Source organism: Trichechus manatus, unplaced genomic scaffold (genome assembly GCF_000243295.1).
Source record: "Trichechus manatus latirostris isolate Lorelei unplaced genomic scaffold, TriManLat1.0 scaffold00078, whole genome shotgun sequence".
NCBI classification, from domain to species: Eukaryota; Metazoa; Chordata; class Mammalia; order Sirenia; family Trichechidae; genus Trichechus; species Trichechus manatus.
Window position 1 is genome coordinate 1,459,120 of NW_004444014.1, and position 21,155 is coordinate 1,480,274.

A 21,155-nucleotide genomic window follows, 5' to 3' on the forward strand; every position below is an offset into this window, starting at 1 on the left:
CTCCTCTAATAGATGGAAAACTTAAGGGCAGAGCTCATGTCTGGTCCTTCTTCCTGTCCAATAAATACTGCATGCAGAACCTGTCCAATAAATACTGAGTGAACGAACATCCATCTTTTATCACCACAGTAGTCTTTCAAAAGGAATTTAACGTTTTCTAATGATCCGTTTTATCTAAATTTATATATGACAAGAATGGGGATAGGTTATAAAATATTCGTGTTTTTACCTGTGCTAACTTTAGACAGTGTTAATATTTGTTGACAGAGAGCTGTGATAAGAAGATTTTCATCTGTGAAATATCAGGATGTGTTTTGTCAGTCTGAGTTTGCTGCTCATTCCCCTTTCCTGTGCCTGGTGTCATTGTAGGTCTGGTTTGCATGGACTGTACTGAACATGGAATCCATCTTTGAAGAAGACTCTCAGCTCCGAAGAGTTGTCGAAGGGGAATTGGTTATAAACCCTGCTTTTACCCCTGACCAAGCTCTTAAGGTGCAAATAGCAGTTCTGCGTTTGAGTGGTAGAAAGTGGCATATACTTTGATGCTGATGGATTCACCTGTAGCTTTTGAACTGCTGTGATTTTTTTTGCCTTTTGTTGCGAATGTTTGGAAAGCACAGTAACCAAACTATTACTTAAACCTGTAAAATTGCCATGTACACTTCTTTCCCAAGGTTCATTTAACAATGAGAGTCACAACCTAGTAATTGAAGGCTGTGCACACTTCATGTGTGAAGGTGATTGCCATTGTTTCAAAGCAAGTTTCAATTTGTCTCGTGCATCATAATTCCCTGGAGAGCCTGTTAGAAGTCAGATCCAGAGCTCCCCAGCTGACTTCTAGTCTTAGTGTGAGGAAAACTGGAGTAAGACTTTAAAGAGCCTCTATTTTAGGATCCCATAGTATAGACTTTGCTTTTGGGTTTGAGAGCCTGCCAAGGAATTTATCATTCTAGAAAGGTCTTTGAAAATCTAAATTTTAATCAAAAGATTGATAAAGTTTGACAATAAAATTTACTTTTGGTTTTCCTATCATTCTTCTTCTTTGCACTATAGCATTTTAAATGTGAAAGAATTTCAGGAGTGGAAACGAAGTTAGACTAGGTGACTCTTAAACAACCCATTCTAATTCTGGGGTCTGTGAATTGTTTTGACAGAAAAAAAGCTGTCACATTTCTTGCTACCAGAGAAGTTAAAGTGTTAGATAGTGGGTTGAAGTTTTATGTGACTTTTTTTCCTTACCAAATTGAAAACAAAATTTTCAGCGCTTCATTTGGATCACTTAGAGTACAGACTATGTTTGCCATTTTGTTCATGTCATGGTTGCTCAAAGCCCTCTTCTTTTGTAGAAAGCCCAGGCCCAGCTGAAGCTCCCCATCGTCCCGTCCCTCCAGAGGCTGCTCATTTATCGTTGGGCCCACCAGGCTCTGGTCACGCCTTCTGATCACCCTCTTCTGCCACTCATTTGGCAGAAATTCTTCCTCCTGTATCTTCACCGCCCGGGACCGCAGTATGGGTATGGTAGCCAGTATTGTAAATTTCCATGAATCCATTCCTGCCTTTGCACTGTTGAGTTTCTTATGCAGTGTAAGTTAGACTCATCGTTTGGTGACAGGGTGCTAGTAGTTTCCCTTTCTCCTCTGTTTAATTCCGTTTTGGAGTGTGAGGTCCTTGTGGCAGCTCCCTCCTTACTCTCCCCCTTAACTGGCATGGAGAAGACAACACCCTGGAACTGATTAGACCCTCAGGCGGTCTGGGCAAGGTTTAGCATAGGAGCTTAGGAGATGCAGAGGGAGAGAAACTGCCCCAAACTGAGGCTGCTTGTGTGACCACAGAACTGTCATGGGCTCGTTGTGAGGGGACCTTACGCTGAGTAGTGCTGGTGTGAACCAAGACCAGGCTGTGTGTGGGCAGCCTGTGGGCCGTGTTTGGGGGAGTCTGATGTTTCCGCTAGGCATGAAGGTCCTCTACCAGCCAAGAATTGGCCTCTGTTACTGGCTGGTTCTCTCTAGCTCCCAGCCCAGTTCCTAGCTCACCCTCGTGCTCTTAGGCCACGCCTTTCAAACTATGAAGGTTGATTCTTTGTCACTTCTGGTTTCTACCAGATTGCAAGGTCTTCAAGAGCAGGGATCATCTTTAATTTATTTCTCTAAATAGTGATAATATGTTGATTTTTGTGTAGCATTTCATTCTTTTTTAAACTGTTTCATGTACACCATCTTGTTTGATCCTATCATGGGAACCTTGGAGATAGGAATAATAGGTATTAATTTAATGCTGTATATACACAGCCCTGGAGCCATATTGGTGTAGTGGTTTAGAGCTTGGCTAGTAACGAAAAGGTTGGCAGTTCGACTCCACCGGCTGCTCCTTGGAAACCATATGAGAGCAGTACTACTATGTGCTATAGGGTCGCTATGAGTCAGAATTGACTCGACAGCAACAGGTTTTTTTTTTTTTTTGGTTTGTACACAGCCATAGGTCCCTGGGTAGTGCAAATGGTTTGCTCTTGGCTACTAACTGAAAGGTTGGTGGTTCAAACCCACTCAGCGGCAGTGTGGAAGAAAGTCCTGGTGATCTGCTTTTGTAAAAATTACAGCCAAGAAAACTCTATGGAGCTCAGTTGTACTCTGTAACACTTGGGATCTCCATGAGTTGGAATCAACTCGAAGGCAACAGTTTTAGTTTTTTAGCTTTTTTTTTTTTTTTTGTTACACACAGATGTACTGAAAAGTTATAGATCTGTGTTTGTATTTTTTAAGGTTACCCATTGATGGTTGTATTGGAAGAAAGTTTTTTCAAAGTCCTGCTCATATGAATTTGTTGAAAGACATGAAGAGGCGCCTGACCGAGGTGGCTGACTTCCACCATGCTGCGAGCAAGGCCCTTCGCGTTCCAGCAGAGGGCAGCGAAGGGCCGTGTGTGAGCCAGGCGGGCACCCCTGGTTTCCTGACATCACCAGAGCTGCACACAGAACTCGTGAGGTGACACATGGTTATTTAGCTATTTACATTGTTGTTTTCTGCACAGGTACTCTCCTGGAGCTGTTACTTGTATTGCAAATTGCCAGATGTTGTTGTCTTAACCCTGTTAGATTGGATATGGAATGTGGCTTTGATACAGGTTTGCATCTTGAAATGTTTGTGTTCCTCATGAGAAGCAAATCAGTAATTTGGATGTACCTCTGTCAAATGGCTGGAGTCTGAGTGATAGGTTATAAATTAGAGGGCTGATACCCTCTTCTGTTTCTTTTATGTAAAAACAGAAGGAAACCAACACAATTCGTCATAGCATGTAAACTATTAAAACCTTCTAGGATAGTTTGGCAAAGGAGATAAATGACAAAGGCAAGGTCCTTAAAAGAGGGCTCACGGACTCTCTAACGGATTCATGGATCACCTGGGGTGATGGTGGGGTATCTGGGAGTCTCCCAAAGCTGCTTATAAAATTACGCATGATATTTGCATCCCCCAAAAGGTTAAGAACTCTGAGGTAAGTTTGGGTCCCCTTCACACTATCCCTTCACCTTTCATTTATTGCTTGAAATCAACCAAATATTAGTCTTATAAATAAGATTTGATAAAAATGGTTATTAGTAATTAACCATGAATAAAAATGGTTCTTAATAACCAAGCCTGAACACAAACTGTCTTGGTGAGGAAGCCCAGGGTTTTCATCCAGCACTGGCTTCAGGCTTCCCTGCCTGCAAAGCCCTTAGGACAGTCTCTTAGCCTCTAACATGATTTCTCCCTGCATCTGGCTTGGATGAAGGAAAACGTATTTAACCAGACTTAACCACTGGGAAACCTTTATCTTTGGGCATTTTAAATCAGCCAGGAAAGCTTTTGATATTCCCTCCTGCCTCTCTTAAATCCTCCTTCCTTCAGTGTGTTCATAAACTGGCCATCTGTCCCACGGAATCAGAAGCTAAAAGAGAGAGCTGCCCATTCTTGTCCCTTTAAGAGCCTCAAAACGCTACCCATGTCTCGCTCCCTAGAAAGGCTGCCCCAGAGGTGAAGGAAGTAATTTTCCACTCTATTGAGCAAAGCAATGCCACCTCCTGGTCCCCCACCTAGTAATTTATGTATTGTAGACTGCTTCTCTAGGACCTGTTGTTGCAGACAATTGCTTAAAATACCAGTGATCTTAGCTAAATGTGCTGTGTTCTTGTAAAACCTAAACAAAGTAAAAACAAAGGAAACTATTGTATTTTTAAATGTTTTTGCTGGAAAATTTATTTATTTATTTATGAACCTGGCTTTTTTCTGTTCCTTCTTAGTGGGAACAGGTACATTCATGCCAGGAGCTTTGTCTGTGATTCCTTGAGGCAGGATATCGACGTTGAGCCTAAAGCTGGCAAGTTCTTCCAATGCATAAATTTAATGTGGTTTTCATTGTTTTCTCTCAAAGACAGAAAATGTGTTTATTTGACTGTTTTTTTAACTTTCGCAAGCTCTAAGGCTCACTGTCCCAGGAAAGAAAAACTCTCAATTCAGATCTTAGGTCTGTGTTAAAATCACCTTCTCTAGTATTTTTTCTGTATACTGTATTTAACCATATTTTAATAATAGAGTTCTTAGAGTCCTTTCTTCATATCTTTTTGCTTTAGCAGTTATCGCATGATATTTTAATTATTTGTGACACGTCTTTCTCCCCTGCTGGACTGTAGTTCCTTGGGAATTGTGGTGGTTGTTGGAAACATTTTCTGTATTATATACTTTACTTTTATGCAGTGGTGCCAGAGTTCCTAGACATGCAAGAAACTTAATTTGCCTGCACATCTTTTTAAATTTTATGTAATTATGTTTTTGTCTTTCAGGCTCTTCAATGTATATATATTATGGCTAGAAGATGAGAATTTTCAAAAAGGAGATACCTATATCCCTTCCTTACCAAAGCATTATGATATTCACAGGCTAGCAAAAGTGATGCAGAATCAGCAGGTAGAATTACAGCTTTGTCTTCTTTAACGTGCCTGACTAATTTAAATTGGTCGCATTCATAATCTAATGGTAAAACCGTTTATTGATATGGAAATGGGTGGTTATTCAGATGGTCGTTGTTTCTGTGAGTTTTGTCAGTGGGTATATAGTATATAAGTCATTGTATTAAAGGGACATTCCCTTTTGAATTTCTGGCCCCACAATGGTTTCCCCTAAAGGCTTGGAGCTCATTCTAGAACTTTCTACAACCTCACAAACATAGCTTCCGCTGCCTCTTTGTATTCTTTCTTATTTTAAATTGTCAGCAACTGAACATTTTTAAGCAATCACCTCAACTCCCATGAAAAGTACAGTGTAAGGATTTATAAGGACTCATACTTTATAAAAGAGCTCTAGTCACACAGTGATTAAGCACTCAACTGCTAACCGAAATGTTGGCAGTTCGAACTCACCAGCCGGTCTGTGGGAGAAAGATGTGGAAGTCTGCTTTATGAAGATTTACAGCCTTGAAAACCCTATGCGGCAGTTCTACTCTTTCCTGTAGGGTTGCTGTGAGTCGGAATCAACTTGATGGCAATGGGTTTCATACTGTATATAGGAAGGAGTTAGAAAGAGAAGATAAGGAGCTCACCTTTGTTTGGCTTCAGAGATGTCTGACTCACAGGTGTCGCAGTTCCCGCTGCCCCTCTGAGCCATTGATTCTGGTCTTCACATGTCCTGAGCTGTTCTCTCCTTAGAACCCAAAGATGCGTGTGATCTTTTTTAAGGCTAAAACTTCTAAGTTTTCTCCAAACTTCTATGGTCATCTTCAGAGATGGGAGACTGGCACACATAAGATACTTCTTTTATCTCAGTTCCTTTTACCTAGAGGCTGAACTCTTGTTGGTCATTGACCCCAATATTGGGATGAGGTTTAAGAACCTCTAAGACTTGAGAAGGAGCCCTGGTGGAGCAGTGGTTAAGCACTCAGCTGTTAACTGAAAGGTGGTGTGGTTCGAACCCACCGACTGCTCCATGGGAGAAAGGTGGCAATCTGCTTCCATAAAGATTATAGCCTTGGAAACCCTATGGGGCAGTTCTGCTCTGTCCTGTAGGGTCACTTTCAATCGGAATCGACTCAATGGCATTGGGTTTGTTTTTTCTTTTTTTTAAGAGACTTGAGAGACTTTAATTTGGATCCTTTGGCTCCTTAATCCTACTCCACTTTTATGTAATATATCATCTCCAGTCTTTGACTTTCTATTTCGTTTCCTTCCTCTCCTTCCTTCCCTTCTTCTTTTCTTTCCTTCCCCCAAGAGTATTTATTGAGTGCCTTCCAGGTGCCAAGTATGTAATGCCAAGGATACAAAATGAAATCTGACACAGTTTCTGCCTTCAAGGAGCTTATTGTCAAATGGGGGACTAAATAAACAATTATTACATCTTGTGATAAAGACTGTAGGAGTGGAATGCACAGGGTGCCTTGGGAACATGGAGGAACAGCCCCTGATTCAGACTGGGGCTGGAGTGGTGATCTTTGAGCAGAAGTACAAATAGAAGTTGGTCAAATTGAAAGGAAGGGTATGGCAATGGGAAGTGACAGAGGATGTTACAGGCAGGAAGAGCAGTATGTGCAAAGAATGGCAGGTGAGAGAGAGCATAGCATGTTCAGAAAGGTGCAGGTTGGGGCATAGCAGCTGGGGGGCAGGTGAAACCAGAGAAGTGAGTAGGGGTCAATTCACTAAGGGCCGTATATGACTTTCTAAAGAATTTGGGCTTTATTTTAAAGTCTTTTGTTTGGAGAGCTATTAAAATAGTGGCAATGACTGACTAAATGGATGAATTCAAAATATATTGAAGAAGAAGACCAAAAAACCAAACCTGCTGCTGTCGAGTTGATTCCAACTCATAGCGACCCCTTAAGACAGAGTAGAACTGCCCCATTGAGTTTCCAGGGAGCGCCTGGTGGATTCAAACTTCTGACCTTTCGGTTAGCAGCTGTAGCTCTTAACCACTGAGCCATATTGAGGAAGAGTCCTTAAGATTTTATGATTGATTAGATAACACAAAACCAAAAAATGAAACCCATTGCCGTTGAGTCAATTCCAACTCATAGTGACCCTATAGAACAGAGTAGAATGGCCCCATAGGGTTTCCAAGGAGCAACTGGTAGATTCAAACTGCCAACTTTTTAACCACTGTGCCATCAGGGCTCCAGATAACAAGGACTCCCAAATTTCTAGCTTGGGCAGCTAGAGATACTGTTTACAGAGGTAGGGACTACTAGATGAAGAAGCGCCTGAAGGACTTCAAGGAGAGCTCTTCTGTTAAGGAGTTGGGGGCAGGGGTGGGGAGGAGATACATAGGTGTGGAACTTAGGAATGAGGCTGCCTAGGAAATGAGGCTTTAATGGTAGTAGAATATTTAGATTAAGAAGATTGAAGATGAAACCCTGGAAGAAACGTTTAAGGCACAGACTAATAAAGCTGGGGATATAGTGCTAGAGAAATAGGAAAAGTAAGAGATCGTGATGACCTGAAATCCTTTGAGTGCAGTTCCAGTCTCATCTCTTTTTTATACCTTACACTCCAGGGCCTTATCCAAGGCTTTGCACATAGTCATACTTGGTCAGTGTTTTAAAACATTGTACCACAATTAAAAAAAGAAAAAAGTTTAATCATACCTTTCTTGGTTTCCTGAGACTTAGCTTGCTTACGCAGCATCCACAGATTTAATTGCTTGCTTTCTTTTTTTTTAAAGTTAGTCTTTGCTTGCCATTGGATGCATATCTCTTACTTTTGATCTGTAATTTAAGCTCAGAGTCGTCCTCTCTTTGTGTGATTTCTGAGACATCTCTGCTTACCCATCATCAGTTCTCAGTATTTGCTCTGATGGTTAGCCTCTGTCAACAGTTGTTTAGCACAGATGCAGAAAAGGTGACATAGGAACTACAATTCAAAGAGAAGTGTGTACTCAGGAGGGTTCAGTACAGCACACTGAACAGTCTGGGCCATATAGGGTTCAGGCTTGTGATCGGGATTATACTTCGGAGTTCCTCCTCTGAGTCTGGAATCCTTGTGCCATGGTTAGTTTGGAAATAATGGTTTAGGACTTCATGGCGGTATGCTAATTGAGAAGCTGGGAACATTTTTAGGTTTAGAGGAACCCTTTGAACAATTAAAGTCAGAAAAAAACATGGTCCACAAAACCATAGTCCATATTTGATCACCTGCCATTAATATTTGAAGTAGTTCTTAGTGTTCAATAGCATTTGAAATTTTTTCTTTAAAGTAGTTCACCATTCTAATAGGTAGTAATCACCAAAAGGAAGTACATATAGTTCAGAATATGCTAGACACGGCCCTCTGAAGTATAGAAAGTGAACACTAGAACTTGTATTATCGTATTATTTTATTTATTTAACCTTTTATTATGAACACTCAATCATATAGGAAGATAGAGTAATATAATGGGCATACTCTCCCTTTCTCCCCTCTTCCCCCACAGTGCCCCAGGTACTGTGTGCCTAGTTTCATCTATACCTCATCCACTCCTTTGACCATCTTATTTTGGAGCTAATTACAGAGAGCATACCATTTCATACATAAAAATTTCAGTATGTATTTTTTAGAGATACCAAAAAAAAAAAACCAAACCTGTTGCTGTTGAGTCGATTCTGACCCAAGATAAGGACTGAAAAATAACATAGCCCAATAGCATTTACATCTGAAAACTATTAACAGTTATTTCTTAATATTAAATGTCTATCACTGGATAATTTGTGTAAACTTGTTAAACCAGATGCTGTCGAGTTGATTGTGACTCATCAAGACCCTATAGGACAGAGTAGAACTGCCCCATAGGGTTTCCAAGGAGGAGATTGTTAATTGGGAACCTAATATACTGTGTAAACTCACACCAAAGACAATAAAATACTACTTATAAAAAACCCACAAAAACAAATATCTAGTCAGTGTTCAAATTCCACTTGTCACATAAATGGCATAAAAGTTTTTATTTTTTTTTATTTTTATAGTTTCCATCAGGATCCACATTTTGTGATTGGTTGCTGTATCTTATAAGTCTTTTTAATCCATAAGTCTTCCCCTCCCCCGCTCCTCCTTGCAATTTATTTGTTGAAGAAACTGGGTAGTTTGTCTATAGAGTTTCACCACATTCTGGATTTTGCTGATTGTGTCTTCGTGGTGTAGTTTAACGTGTTTTTCTATTCCCTGTATTTCCTATAACTTGGTATTTGGATTTAGTAGCTTGATCCAGTCCAGGTTCAATTATTTTCAGTATATTTATATTTTATCTCACCCTTTAAACATTTCCGTTTTTTACCTGTGTCTTATAATGCACATAATTTATTAGCTCAGTAGTGTATGCATATAATTTATAAGTGTACATATAGTGCTGCTGTTAAAATTATTTTTTCTGATTGTGGTGCACAATGAAAGAAGTTTTGAGACCACTGCCAAGAGTGGCCATTTTAAATGGGATTTATCCTAATGCTGGAGAAATAGAAGTGAACCATGTCATGTTGAAACTTACTGGTCACTTTGTAGTTAAATATATAGTTTTATATGATTCATCTGTCAAAGTTAAAGTCCTGTGGTTGTATTCTAGGATCTGTGGATGGAGTATTTGAACATGGAGCGCATTCATCATGAGTTTCAGGAAGCTGTTGGTCTGTGGACACAGGCCAAGCTTGAGTCCCATTCCCCACCCTGCAGTTTGTCAGTGCAGCTGGACTTCACCGATCCTTTGTTGGGTGAGTCATGTGAGCATCAGCCCCGTTGAGTGAGTGAATGATTGAATCAGAGCCAACGAACGTTACGTTTTACACAATCTATCCCTCCAGTAAGGATTGCTTTTTAGGAATTCACTGTTAATTTAGTCTATCACTTAGAATTAGGTTAATCTGAGAGAGGGAGAACTCCAAAACATAATGGCTTAAACAAGACAGAAATTTATTTTTTCTCACATAAAGTAGTCTGGAGGCAGGCAGTTCAGGGTAGTAGGGTAGATTTCATGACAGCTTCAAGCTTTTAAGGACCGCTGCTCCTCCTATCTTGCTGCCCCACTATTCTTACACGAGGCATCCACTTACCATCCAAGATGGCTGCCTAAGCTGAAGCCGACGCGTACGCATTCCAGTCAGTAGGCAAGGGAGTCTCCCCCTTTTAAAGACTCGTTTAAGAAGGCCCTCAAAGACTTTCCTGTTACGTCTCATTGACCCAAACTGAGACACATGGCTGTACCTAGCTGAAAAGAAAGTGGCCAAGTATGTTCATGGTTTATTTTTATTTTTTAATTTTATTTATTTTGTTGTTGTTCATGGTTAATTTTTTAAAGAGACATTTTCATTGACTTATGAACTATGTGTAAAGTGCATGTTTTGGATTCTCAGTTTGAAATTCAGAAGTCTGTCTTTTTTCTTTTATAAACTCTTGTTCTCTCTATCTGGAACTCTTACCATACAAATGGATCACATTCCCAGAGTTTCTAAATTGGTTGTTTCTCACAGTGCATTTTTCTAGAGAAACAGTGTTATAAACTGTCCCTTAGTTTTGTAGGCCAGGCCATAAAAATCTGTTTAACCTGCAAAGTAGCTGATGTACTTATAACAAAAAAAAAACAGAAAACAATATTCAGGGTAACCTTTTAATTTTAATTACTGAATATATTTTAAAAACGCAGGACACATCATGAAATTATAAATATGTAATTGTTGACCAAAATATTGGCAATATATAGTGTAATAGAGCACTGAAGAGATTTTTCAGGGAAAGGTAAAAATACCTTCTTGTTCCACCTCTGGCACTAGCCAACTAGTTAGCTACGTGATCAGATTAAAATAAGAACCTTTCTGAGCTTCAGTTCAGTCATCTGTAAAATAAAGTTGCTGCAGTCTTCTCTCAAATTTATCCCTCCAACACCCCTCTTTTCCCTTTTTTTCTTGAAATAATTTCTTTTTCTGATTACAAAAGTTCTATGTGCTCATTAAAAAAAAAACTTAATATAGGAAGGTATAAAGAGGGAAGTAAAAGTTGCCTTCACACCACATAGATTCTCATTTTCTATTTCTGAAAGTTCGTTAAATGAGAAGAAGAAATGTATTGCTAGATCTAGAAACTGTTGACTGCTTCTCTGCCTCTGTCTTCTATCTGATGGTAGTGCTTTCACGTTGCCCTAACACTTCCCTAGTAGGCTAATTATTTTCTCTGGAGTTAGGCTAGTGATTTATTAAGCCCTCAGCTTGTTCTAGACATTGTCCCAGTACTTTATCACGATTAACTCAGTCCTCACAGTAACCCTATGAAGGTTATTCCATTAAGATAATGGGAATAATTGGGAGTAGAGAAGGAACCAAGTATACGGTGGTTAGTTAATTCGCCCAAGTCACACAACTGATAAGTGGCAGAGCTGTCTGTCTCCAGAGACCCTGTTCTTAACCAGGTTATTATCCTTCCTACTCTTGTTTCTGGTGATCATACAGGTTGCAATTCTAAACAAAATTAAGACCTATATTTTTAAATAATAAATTTCAAATTTTTCTTAGATGATAGCAGGTTAGGTAATGATTGCATGAAACAACTGAACTTGTGGTTGTGATTATAGAAAGAATTTAACCAGTACTTAACAGGTATTGTACATGTGTGACCTGAGTTCTTTTTGTTGAGTTAAATTTGTTTTGTTGGCTTCATAATTTTAGGGCAGTTGTGGTCTAGAGTGGTGATTACAGTTAAATATGCTCTGAATCTAAATTTTTATCTTTTATTTTGTATTTAAAGTATTATTCTTGATTTTTATAGTGAGCTTGAAAAGGAGACCTCAGTTTGCCTTTGGCGTTGTGGCCTACGTGCTGCTTGAAAGAAACGTTAACATAAATAGTCAAGAGTCTCATCCTAGTGATGATTCTTCAGGCTTGTTGTATCTTGTGCAAAGTGTGGTACTTCTAATGGAAAGACACCAGCTGTGAGGGACAGTGCTATGCTTGACCTGTTTGGAATGTTCAGTTCCATCTGTTTGGGGTATAAACAATGCAGGTCTCCTTATGCCGAGTAAAGTCATGACTATTAATTTTTTTCTAATTTTTCTTAACAAGAATAGGAAATTAAGTGCTACATCTGGATTGAAATTGGAAATTCTTAGGAGTCCCTTAAGTACTTGTTGACTTATTGACTTGGAATGCCCTTGACCTCTCCCTGTGCTCTCCCACTATTGAAAAGAATTGGATATATGGCAGCATTTTTCTTCAGTTTCCACCTGCAGGGTGGTATGTGTGTAGTGTGGTGAGGATAGAGGGAGGGAAAATAGGAATTTATTGGACATCTACTGTGTGTTCAGCTCTGTACTAGGTATAGAAATATGTAACATTTTAATTGTATTAACCAGTATGAGATCTTGTGCAATCTAGTGCAAAGTTGCATGGTGCAGATTCATCTTTATGTTCCTTGTTGCTTGGGCTTGTTGTGTTGCTGTGATGCTCAGTGTCTTATTTGGACTTCATAAATCATTTGTTGAGTGAATGAATTACTGTATGATTGCATAAGTTTAAGTGCTGTAGGAGTTTATACTCATGTCTTCATTTTAATTCTATTATTTCCAGTCTGCCTGTTTTTGATTTTTCACTCAACTATATTCCATAATGCTCTTTCCTTTTATTCCTGTGAAGTTTGTCTGAACGACTGTATTAAGCTCTTAACTGGTCTGCCTACCTCCAGACCTCATTCTCCCGATCCATCATCCAGATGATAGCTGCCATCTTTCTCAAGCTTGCTTAGAGCTGTTTACTGTATCCCCTTTACACCAGTATCAATTCTAAACTTCTTAGCATGTCATGCAAAGCAATCTAGTGTAGTAATTTAAGATCATGAGCTTTAGCTCTTTAACTATCATGACACTGTAAACTTTTTGAGGATAGGGATTCTATTTAATTATACCACATGCTCCCAAGCTCCTAGTTTCCAATAGAAAATTATTAGCTTTGTGGGTATACCCTAAAAACTTCTTAAGTAATGGAAGATAATGGTTTTGTTCGTTTAGGCCTCTTGTGGCCTAAGTAGCTATTCTGTAGCTCTTCAGCATTCTTTATGAAAGTAAAAGGCCATGGCTTTGTACCCATTAGAACATTACTACCCATTAGTGCCCATTACTTAGTAAATATGACTTTTCTTTCAGCTAAAGAAAGGGTTTTAGGTAACTTGCGGAAACATGAGGCCCCCCATCCTCCCCTTGTTCTGCACCCTCTGAGGCCTCCCGTCCCAGTGATTTCCTCAGCCACGCTACTGAGTCAGAAGGATGCCACCCAGCTCGTGCGCATGGACCTGAATCTGCTGCAACAGCAGGCCAGGTAAGACTAGGAGACCTCAAGAATCATGCCTTCATGCTTGCTGCTTTGACAGCCTTGATGATTTACTACTTAGAATGGCTTCCTCATTAGGATACAGACTGGCCCAGACACTTCACTTCGCTGTTTTGTGACACGTCTTTTACTTTCACATAGAAATAATGTGGTGTTCTCATGGACTACAAGTTCTACATGTTTCCTGGGGTGACATTTCTGAGTGTTGTCAGTGCCAACCAAGTTTTTCTCATGCTCCTCCTGAGGAGACCTGCTGATGGAAAGATGATGTGGAAAGCATGCAAAATGAGATTTGCTTTTTTTGGTCACTGCTTTGCTCTCTAAAGCTGTATTCTTTTATTTTTAAAAAATTTTTTAAGCTATGTTTTATTTAACCCATTATATCCAAAATGTTATCATTTCAACATGTATAAAAAATTATTAATGAGATATCCTTTTAAAGCCATATTCTTTTAAAAATTGACATAGACACTTGATCAATGTTTTAAGTTCGTATGAATGATCATCTGTTGAAGGTTTTGATTCTAACTTGTGATATTGTGAGGAGGAGAGTATGTGGAGCCTGTTTTATTAATAGTAATTGAGGTGAGGCTTTACCTTTGCAAATCCCATGTGAGTCTTTTATTGGCCTTTTCTTTCTTGGCTGTTTTTGGTCCAGGCATTTGTTGTGTGTGTGTTGTATGCACACATGTGCGCATGAACATAATAAATACACAATTAGAACAATATTGACACCCCATGTACAGAATTAGCTTTCTTCGTCATTCACATACCAATTTGTGCTGCTAATACCTAAGAAGTCACTGGCACCTATAAGTAGGCGCCACTTTAGGATGATTAAATTTGGATGAATTATCATTTCTTCTATATTTAAGGATCCATTTAGAAAACCGTGTTAACATAACACAGATTTTTAATGGACCTTCATCTCTGACTCAAAAGTTGTCCCACTTTTCTACAAGACTTTTCTTCCTTTCTTAGCCTGAATGGCAGGGGAAGGATTTGGGTGAGTCTTCACACACACACCTTTGGTCCTCTGTTACTTTGAAATTCTTGTGTCTTGCTGTGCTGTAATATAGGCTGAGGGTAACTAGGAAGGTGGAAGCTTTATCACTTATCATGTAACCTTTCCTGAGTCTTTCTTTTACCTCCTGACGATATTTTTCAGAACCTCAGCTCTTCGGGAGTCTCAGCAGGTTGCCCTGGATAGTGAGCTGTTGGACACAATGCCCAAGCAGTATATTAATCGAGAAGAACAAATCACACTACATTTGGAGTGTAGAGGCAGTAGTGGTAGGAAATGCCAAGGAGCAGCAGTTGTAACAGTTCAGGTAAGCTTGTTTAAATTTCTTCACGTTGTTGTTGTTGTGTGCTGTTCAGTCAGTTTTAATTCATAGCGACCCCATGTGACAGAGTAGAGCCGCCCCATAGGGTTTTCTAGGCTGTAATCTTTATGGGAGTAGTCTCTAATAGTGGTATGTCATTGAGAAAGATTGAAAGAACTATAGAACACAATCCATGTCCCAAAACATTTTTTTTAGGAGAGTGAAGACACATATAGAAAATCACATATTTCGGCAAGTGCCAGATGAGTCCTGCAGATGGGTAGTCAAATAGGAATTCAAAGAAAATCAGAATCATTGACAGGATTCTTAGGCTTAAACTGATCCTTCCAAGATTTTGATGGGTTTGGATTCAGTTAGAAGGAATGTGGGGATGGAGTTGCCATGATGTCATCTGGGGGTCAGTGAGTAGACCAGTCTGTTTAAAGTTGTTTTCAGGAGTGGTGGTGGAAATTGGTGTTGGAAAGGTTGGTGTGGACGATTACTTGGGAGCTCTGGCTATGGGTTGTGGACAGTGGGGAGCTGCTGAAGATGAACATGTGAAGAACATGTGGAGTGCAGAATCAGTTGGGTATAGCTTGCCAAGAGACAAAAGGAGAGACGTGCAACAATATGATTAAAAATTCAGCTGCTTCTCAGAGTCACCTTCTTGAGCTGGAAATGTTGGCAAGAGTAGGAATTGTGGCGTCATAAGAACTTCAGAATGGAAGCCTAGCTTTAGCTAACACTTCATAGCACTTCCTGTATGCCAGGTACTGTCTAAACACTTCCATAAGTAATTTTATCCTTAGAACAACATTATGAGGTGGGTATTATTATTGTCTTCATTTCCAGATGAGGAAATAAATAGAAGCATGGAGAGGTTAAGTTATATACCCAAAGTGACATGGCCGGTTATTGGCGGATCCAGGTGAAGCCCAGGCAGGCTGACTCCAGAGCTTGTGCTCCTTCATCACTGCACTTTCCTTTTTCTCCAGTGAACTCAGTGTTCCCTGAGCCGGGAGGGAACTGCTTGGAGATGGGCACTACCTGCTGTCTGACTACATTGCACAGAAAGAGCTCTTCTTTTTTACTCTCTTTTTGAAATTGTTGTTGTTGTGTTAGGTGCTGTTGAGTGGGTTCCTACTCATAGGGACCCTATAGGACAGAGTAGAACTGCCCTGTAGGGTTTCCAAGGAGCAGCTGGTGGATTTGAACTGCAGACCTTTTGGTTAGTAGTCGAGTTCTTAATCTTTTCACCACTAGGGCTCCCGTTTTGAAATTGAGGAGACTTTATTTTACTGACTCTTGGTTGTCTTTCAAGTGTTTCCCTTCTTTTTTTGCTAATTCACATTTTAACTGTTCTAATGTATTCATCAATCTCCTTGGGAGACTGTTTTCTCTAAAATTTCTTCTCTGAAATAATCTTTTATACTTTTTGTATTTTTAATTACCTTCAAAATTTATTTCTGATTTTTCCAACATAGTTGTATGTATCTAAACTTGTATGTATTTTCCAGTTAAGGAGTTTGACCTGAAAGTCAAGATGAATTCATCTTATTTTCCTACATTTTACTGTAAATATGTCAGACTCCTACACATTGAGATAGAATCTTTGGCCACGTACTTAGGAAGTTAATTTCCTTATCAGTATTTTTCCCCCCAGTTACTAATGCTTTAGTAAGATCAGGGTAGAGGTTTTTTAAGAAAGACCACTTGCTGAAGTAATAAAGTTGGAAGAATAGTTTGCCAGCTAAAGGTGGAATTCAGGTTGGTGGCAAAAAAGCTGAAAATGTATCCGGTCATAATAAAAAAGGGATGTCTTATAAAGTAATAAAGCTGGAGAAATAGTTTGCCAACTTAAGGTGGAGTTCAAGTTGGTGGCAAAAAAAAAGCTGAAAACATATCCGGTCATAATAAAAAAGGAATGTCTTATTACCAGTCTGTTTTCACAAACACAGTATTTTTCCATATTTTGAGACTACATGTCTTTGCCAGGTGGTTAATTCTGTATAAAAAAGGGAATTCTCCTAAGATGCGTTTTTATAAGTGACTAGTGAAATACATACAAAGAAATGTTTTTCCAATTCTGGCTGATAGCTTGCTCTGTGAAGAGTTGTAAATATTTGCCATCCCAGTCAAAGAACAGGTCTGCTGTTCACTCTCAGGATCTTGCAGTGGAAAATAACCACCAGCCAGACCAGGGAGCTTTAGCTGCAAGCCTACCAGTGACTTGTTTCTTTTCTTTTTCAGAAAAAGGAATCCTAAGTATGTGAACCCTTGAATTGAAATTTGTTCTATATTTTTTTTGCTTTATTAGTTTGAAATAAAAAGGTATAGTTTTCCTAAAATACCTTCAAACTACTTTTATTTGGAGGGAGGGTGAAGAGATGTTTTACAACAAGAAGGATTGAAGTGAATATGGCTTAGATTCTGTTGTTACAGGCATGCCAAAATACTTGTGCTTTTTTTTCTCAAAAGAAAAATTGGCAGATGCTAATACTGCTTGAAGAAAGAAGAGAAACAAAAACATAAGACAAACGGGGGAAAAAAAGGAGCCTTTTTATGGAAGCGTAAAGAATTTGATCAGTAGCTGTGTTTTGTGGCTATGACCACTACCCATTAGAAATATCCAAGTTTTCTTCAAACAGGTTTAATTTTCTGCTGGCCTCACTTGTTTGCTCAGTCCCCTGGCTTCCACGTCTACGTGGGAAGATCCTGAAGCTTGAGAACCCCTACTGATGGCTCCTAGAAGCATCAGTGTCAACAGCAGTATCTACTTCAGCCATTATTCTGCCTGATTATTTAGATGTGCCAGGGGAATTAAACATGTGAAGATGGTGAGCAACTCTTGTAGTCTGAGAGTTAAATAGAATTTCTCTGGAAAGTTACATGTTGTTGTATGCCGTCAAGTCAATTCCAACTCATAGCAACCCTATATGACAGAGTAGAACTGCCCCATAGGATTTCCTAGGCTGTAATCTTTTTTTTTTTCATTTTTTATTTTTTTTATTGTTGTAGTTTAAGTGAAGTTTACATTTCAAGTTAGTCTTCCATAAAAAATTTTATGCATACATTGTTATGTGACCCTAATTGCTCACCCAATTCTGCGACAGCACACTCCTCCTTTCTGCCCCTGCTTCCCCATGTCACCCAGCTCCTAACCTCTCTGCCTTCCCATCTCACCTCTGGACAGAAGCTACCCCTTTGGTCTCTTCTATCTACTTGAGCTAAGAGGTACACTCCTCATGAGTATCACTTTGTGTCCCACAGTCCAGTCCAATCCTTGTCTGAAGAGTTGGCCTCAGAAATTGCTTTAGTTCTGGGCTGATAGAGAATCCAGGGGCCATGCTTGCCAGGGTCCCTTCAGTCTCAGTCAGACCACTAAGTCTGGTCTTCTTACTAGAATTTGAGTTCTGTACCCCATCTTTCTGCTGCCCCATCAGGGACTCTCCATTGTGTTCCCTGCCAGGGTGGTTGGTCATTGGTGGTAGCCGGGCACCATCTAGTTCTTCTGGTCTCAGGCTGATGAAGTCTCTGGTTTATGTGGCCCTTTCTGGTCTCTTGGGCTAATACTTTCCTTGTGTCTTTGGTGTTCTTCATTCTCCTTTACTCCAGGTGACTGGGACCAATTGATGGATCTTAGATGGCCTAGGCTGTAATCTTTATGGGAGCAGATAGCCTGGTCTTTTCTCCTTCGGAGCTGCTGGTGGATTCAAACTACCAGTCTTTCAGTTAGCAGACGAGTGTTTAACCATTGCGCCACCAGGGCTCCTTAGTGCTATGCTGGGCAGTAATTGCTGTTTGATCCTTCTAGGAATTGAATATGAAATTAATTTTTGGCTATTCAATAGCTAAGAGCAAGATAGAGGAAAGTTGAAACTAGCTGCTATGAAGTTTAGACATTCTCCATGCAAGTCAATTAGTTTCGCTGTGATTCTTGGCCAAAGACTACTTGAATCTGAACCCATCACAAATAGATGACTTTGGTTTTGGATAACTTTAGTTTTGGGAAGAAAGGTGTTTGTCAGGGGGGTAAGGAGGGTGGTTTCTGAGTGTTTGTGGCTTATCATGAAACTGTCACTAGGAAAACATCGCAGAGTATGTCCTGCAAAAGGTGGATTGCAGTATACTGACATGTAAAATGGTAACCTGTCTGTATACATGTGTCCAGTGACCACCTCATGGCCATATCTAGTAGTTTTGATTCTGTTTAGCATCTTTCTATTATTTAGTGATGCTGAACTTCATGAGATCTCATCTAGTCCCCAGGCATCTCTAACCACTTGTCAGTTTCCTTCCAGGGTTTCTTTTCCTCTGCTCAGTGCGTGGTGCTGCTCTTGACTACCTTCTTCATTGTGACATAATCTTCTTTTACCTACCATCTGTGCTGGAGTTCTTAACTAGGGGTCTGTGAATGGTATTCATGGGGTCAGTGAAGCCCTTGAAAGGGTATGTAAAATTTTTTTTCTGGAGAATTCATAGCTTCATTCTACCAGAATGTTCCATAGATACCTTAAACTTCATAGGTCCCAAAGTAATTTCTTCTTTATCCTCCAAACCTGTTCTTTCTGCAGTTCTCATCTACCTGATCTCTCAAACTGGAGATGTAGGCATTAGTGTCATCTTTTCCACGTACCCCACCCCACCGCACCTCCATACTTTCTGCCTAATTGCTTCCCAAGTTGTGTTGGTTCTGCCTTTGAAATGGCTTTAAGTTCATTCCTTTCTCTTTGTTTTCATTGTTATTTTCTCACAGTAGGCCACATCACTTCCTCTCTGAACTATTGCTAAAACCAACATTGTCTCCCCAGTATCTAAAAGGAGTATGACTTTTTAGGGCCCTTCATCTGTTTTTGATCTTTTCTAGCATCATTCTTACCACCCACTTGCACTCCCTAAATGTTCTATTTTCTAGACACTTCAGACTTCTTTCTTTCTCCAAACACAGCTTTTACAGTTCTACCTTCATCTCTATGCATATGCTGTTTCTTGTTCTCCCCTCACCCATTTCTGAGCTCAGCTCATCCTTCAATACTTGGTTAGAGCGATACTCTTCTTGAGGTCTTTCCTGACTCCACCAGTCAGACTGAGATACTCCTTCCTCTCATTGCAGTTTGTGCGTAAGTGCTGTTGTAGTCACTTGCTGTTTTTTCCTGCCAGGCTGTGAGCTCCTTGGGAATACTGCTGCTGTCCTTATTCATCTGTATACTTGTACATCTAGATGGCTCCTGACATATAATAGGTGCACTTTAATACCTCTTGAATACTTGAATGAAAGCCAGTAGCATACCACTCATTGGTTGTGCTACAACTCATTTTCTGTTGTGATTACATCTATTGATGTTTAATTGTTTTTGAGTTATATGAGGTCAGGGACCTTGCCTTATTCATGTTTATATCATTAGTGCCTCACAGTTAGTACCATATAATAGATGTGTTCGAAGGAATGGACAACTATAAATTTATGCTCTTTACAGGTAAGCTCCCTGATTTTAACTGTTTTCAGGAACTTTGACTGTGAAAGACATCATGGAAATTGTGACTTTTTTCCTACTAGAGATCATTACTCATTCTCTGTGCTTAAAAAAAAAAAATATTGCTCAGTCGATTCTGACTCATAGTGACCCTATAGGACAGAGTAGAACTGACCTGTAGGGTTTCCAAGGAGCAGCTGGTGGATTCAAACTGCTGATCTTTTGGTTAACAGCCATAGCTCTTAACCACAGTGACACCAGGGCTCCTGTTTGTGCTTACCCTTTCCTAATTTAAACAGCTTAATGGTTTCCAAAGAAAATCTCAGCTTAACTACCACACACTGCTCAACTACCCATTTTACTCTAATACTGATGTCTCCCAGGCATTTGTTCTTGGTAAGGATGGTGGTACTGCATACACCATTTTCACTTAACCATTGCAGAATGAGAATGAGAAACAGCTTCAGAAGGGCTAGGAAATTTGCCAAGGTCACATAGCTAGTAAGTGGTTCAGTCAGACTTCAAACCTGTGTCCATCTAAATTCAAGACCTATGCTTTTCCCACTCAACATTGCCTGCCATTTTGCTTTAGCTTTTTCAGCTCCAATTTCCGAAGACTAGCAGTGTGATTCTTAGTAAGCTGATCGTAATAATCAAGTTTCACTTAAAGTAACACGTATACCATTTTCTCTCTGAGTTTGTGTGCTAGGATTGCCATCTTAATCCTGTGATTAGAGAATTCATGCTCTTAGTTGAACACTGTGGGTTGGAACACTTTTAAAAATCACCTTCATGGGAAATGATTTTATATTTTAAACACAATTTTTAATGGCTCATTTATACAGTTTTCAGATTGTATTATGAAAATATTTTATTGCTTAATAGAATCTTTCTGAGAAGGGAAGTGCTGGAAATTTCCAGCTATCTGAAAATGTTTGAACTATGTATAGCTTGTTTGGGGCATACGAAAGCCAAATATATATATATTTTCTTTTTTATTATTTTATTGTACTTCAGGTGAAGGCTTACAGAAGATAGTTTCATGTAACAGTAACACACATGCTGT

The 21,155-nt window shown here is 39.5% G+C and overlaps 1 protein-coding gene across 1 annotated transcript in view; it reads left to right on the top strand.

Annotated features, from left to right (window-relative positions):
• The window catches only part of EPG5 (ectopic P-granules 5 autophagy tethering factor), a 125,855-nt gene that overhangs the window by 46,069 nt on the left and 58,631 nt on the right, over positions 1-21,155 (top strand). The window contains exons 21-27 of the mRNA XM_012556797.2: positions 370-492; positions 1,347-1,513; positions 2,760-2,981; positions 4,817-4,940; positions 9,549-9,693; positions 13,107-13,278; positions 14,459-14,621. Coding sequence (XP_012412251.1) covers positions 370-492; positions 1,347-1,513; positions 2,760-2,981; positions 4,817-4,940; positions 9,549-9,693; positions 13,107-13,278; positions 14,459-14,621 — 1,116 coding nt within the window. The remainder of the gene's footprint in view (positions 1-369; positions 493-1,346; positions 1,514-2,759; positions 2,982-4,816; positions 4,941-9,548; positions 9,694-13,106; positions 13,279-14,458; positions 14,622-21,155) is intronic.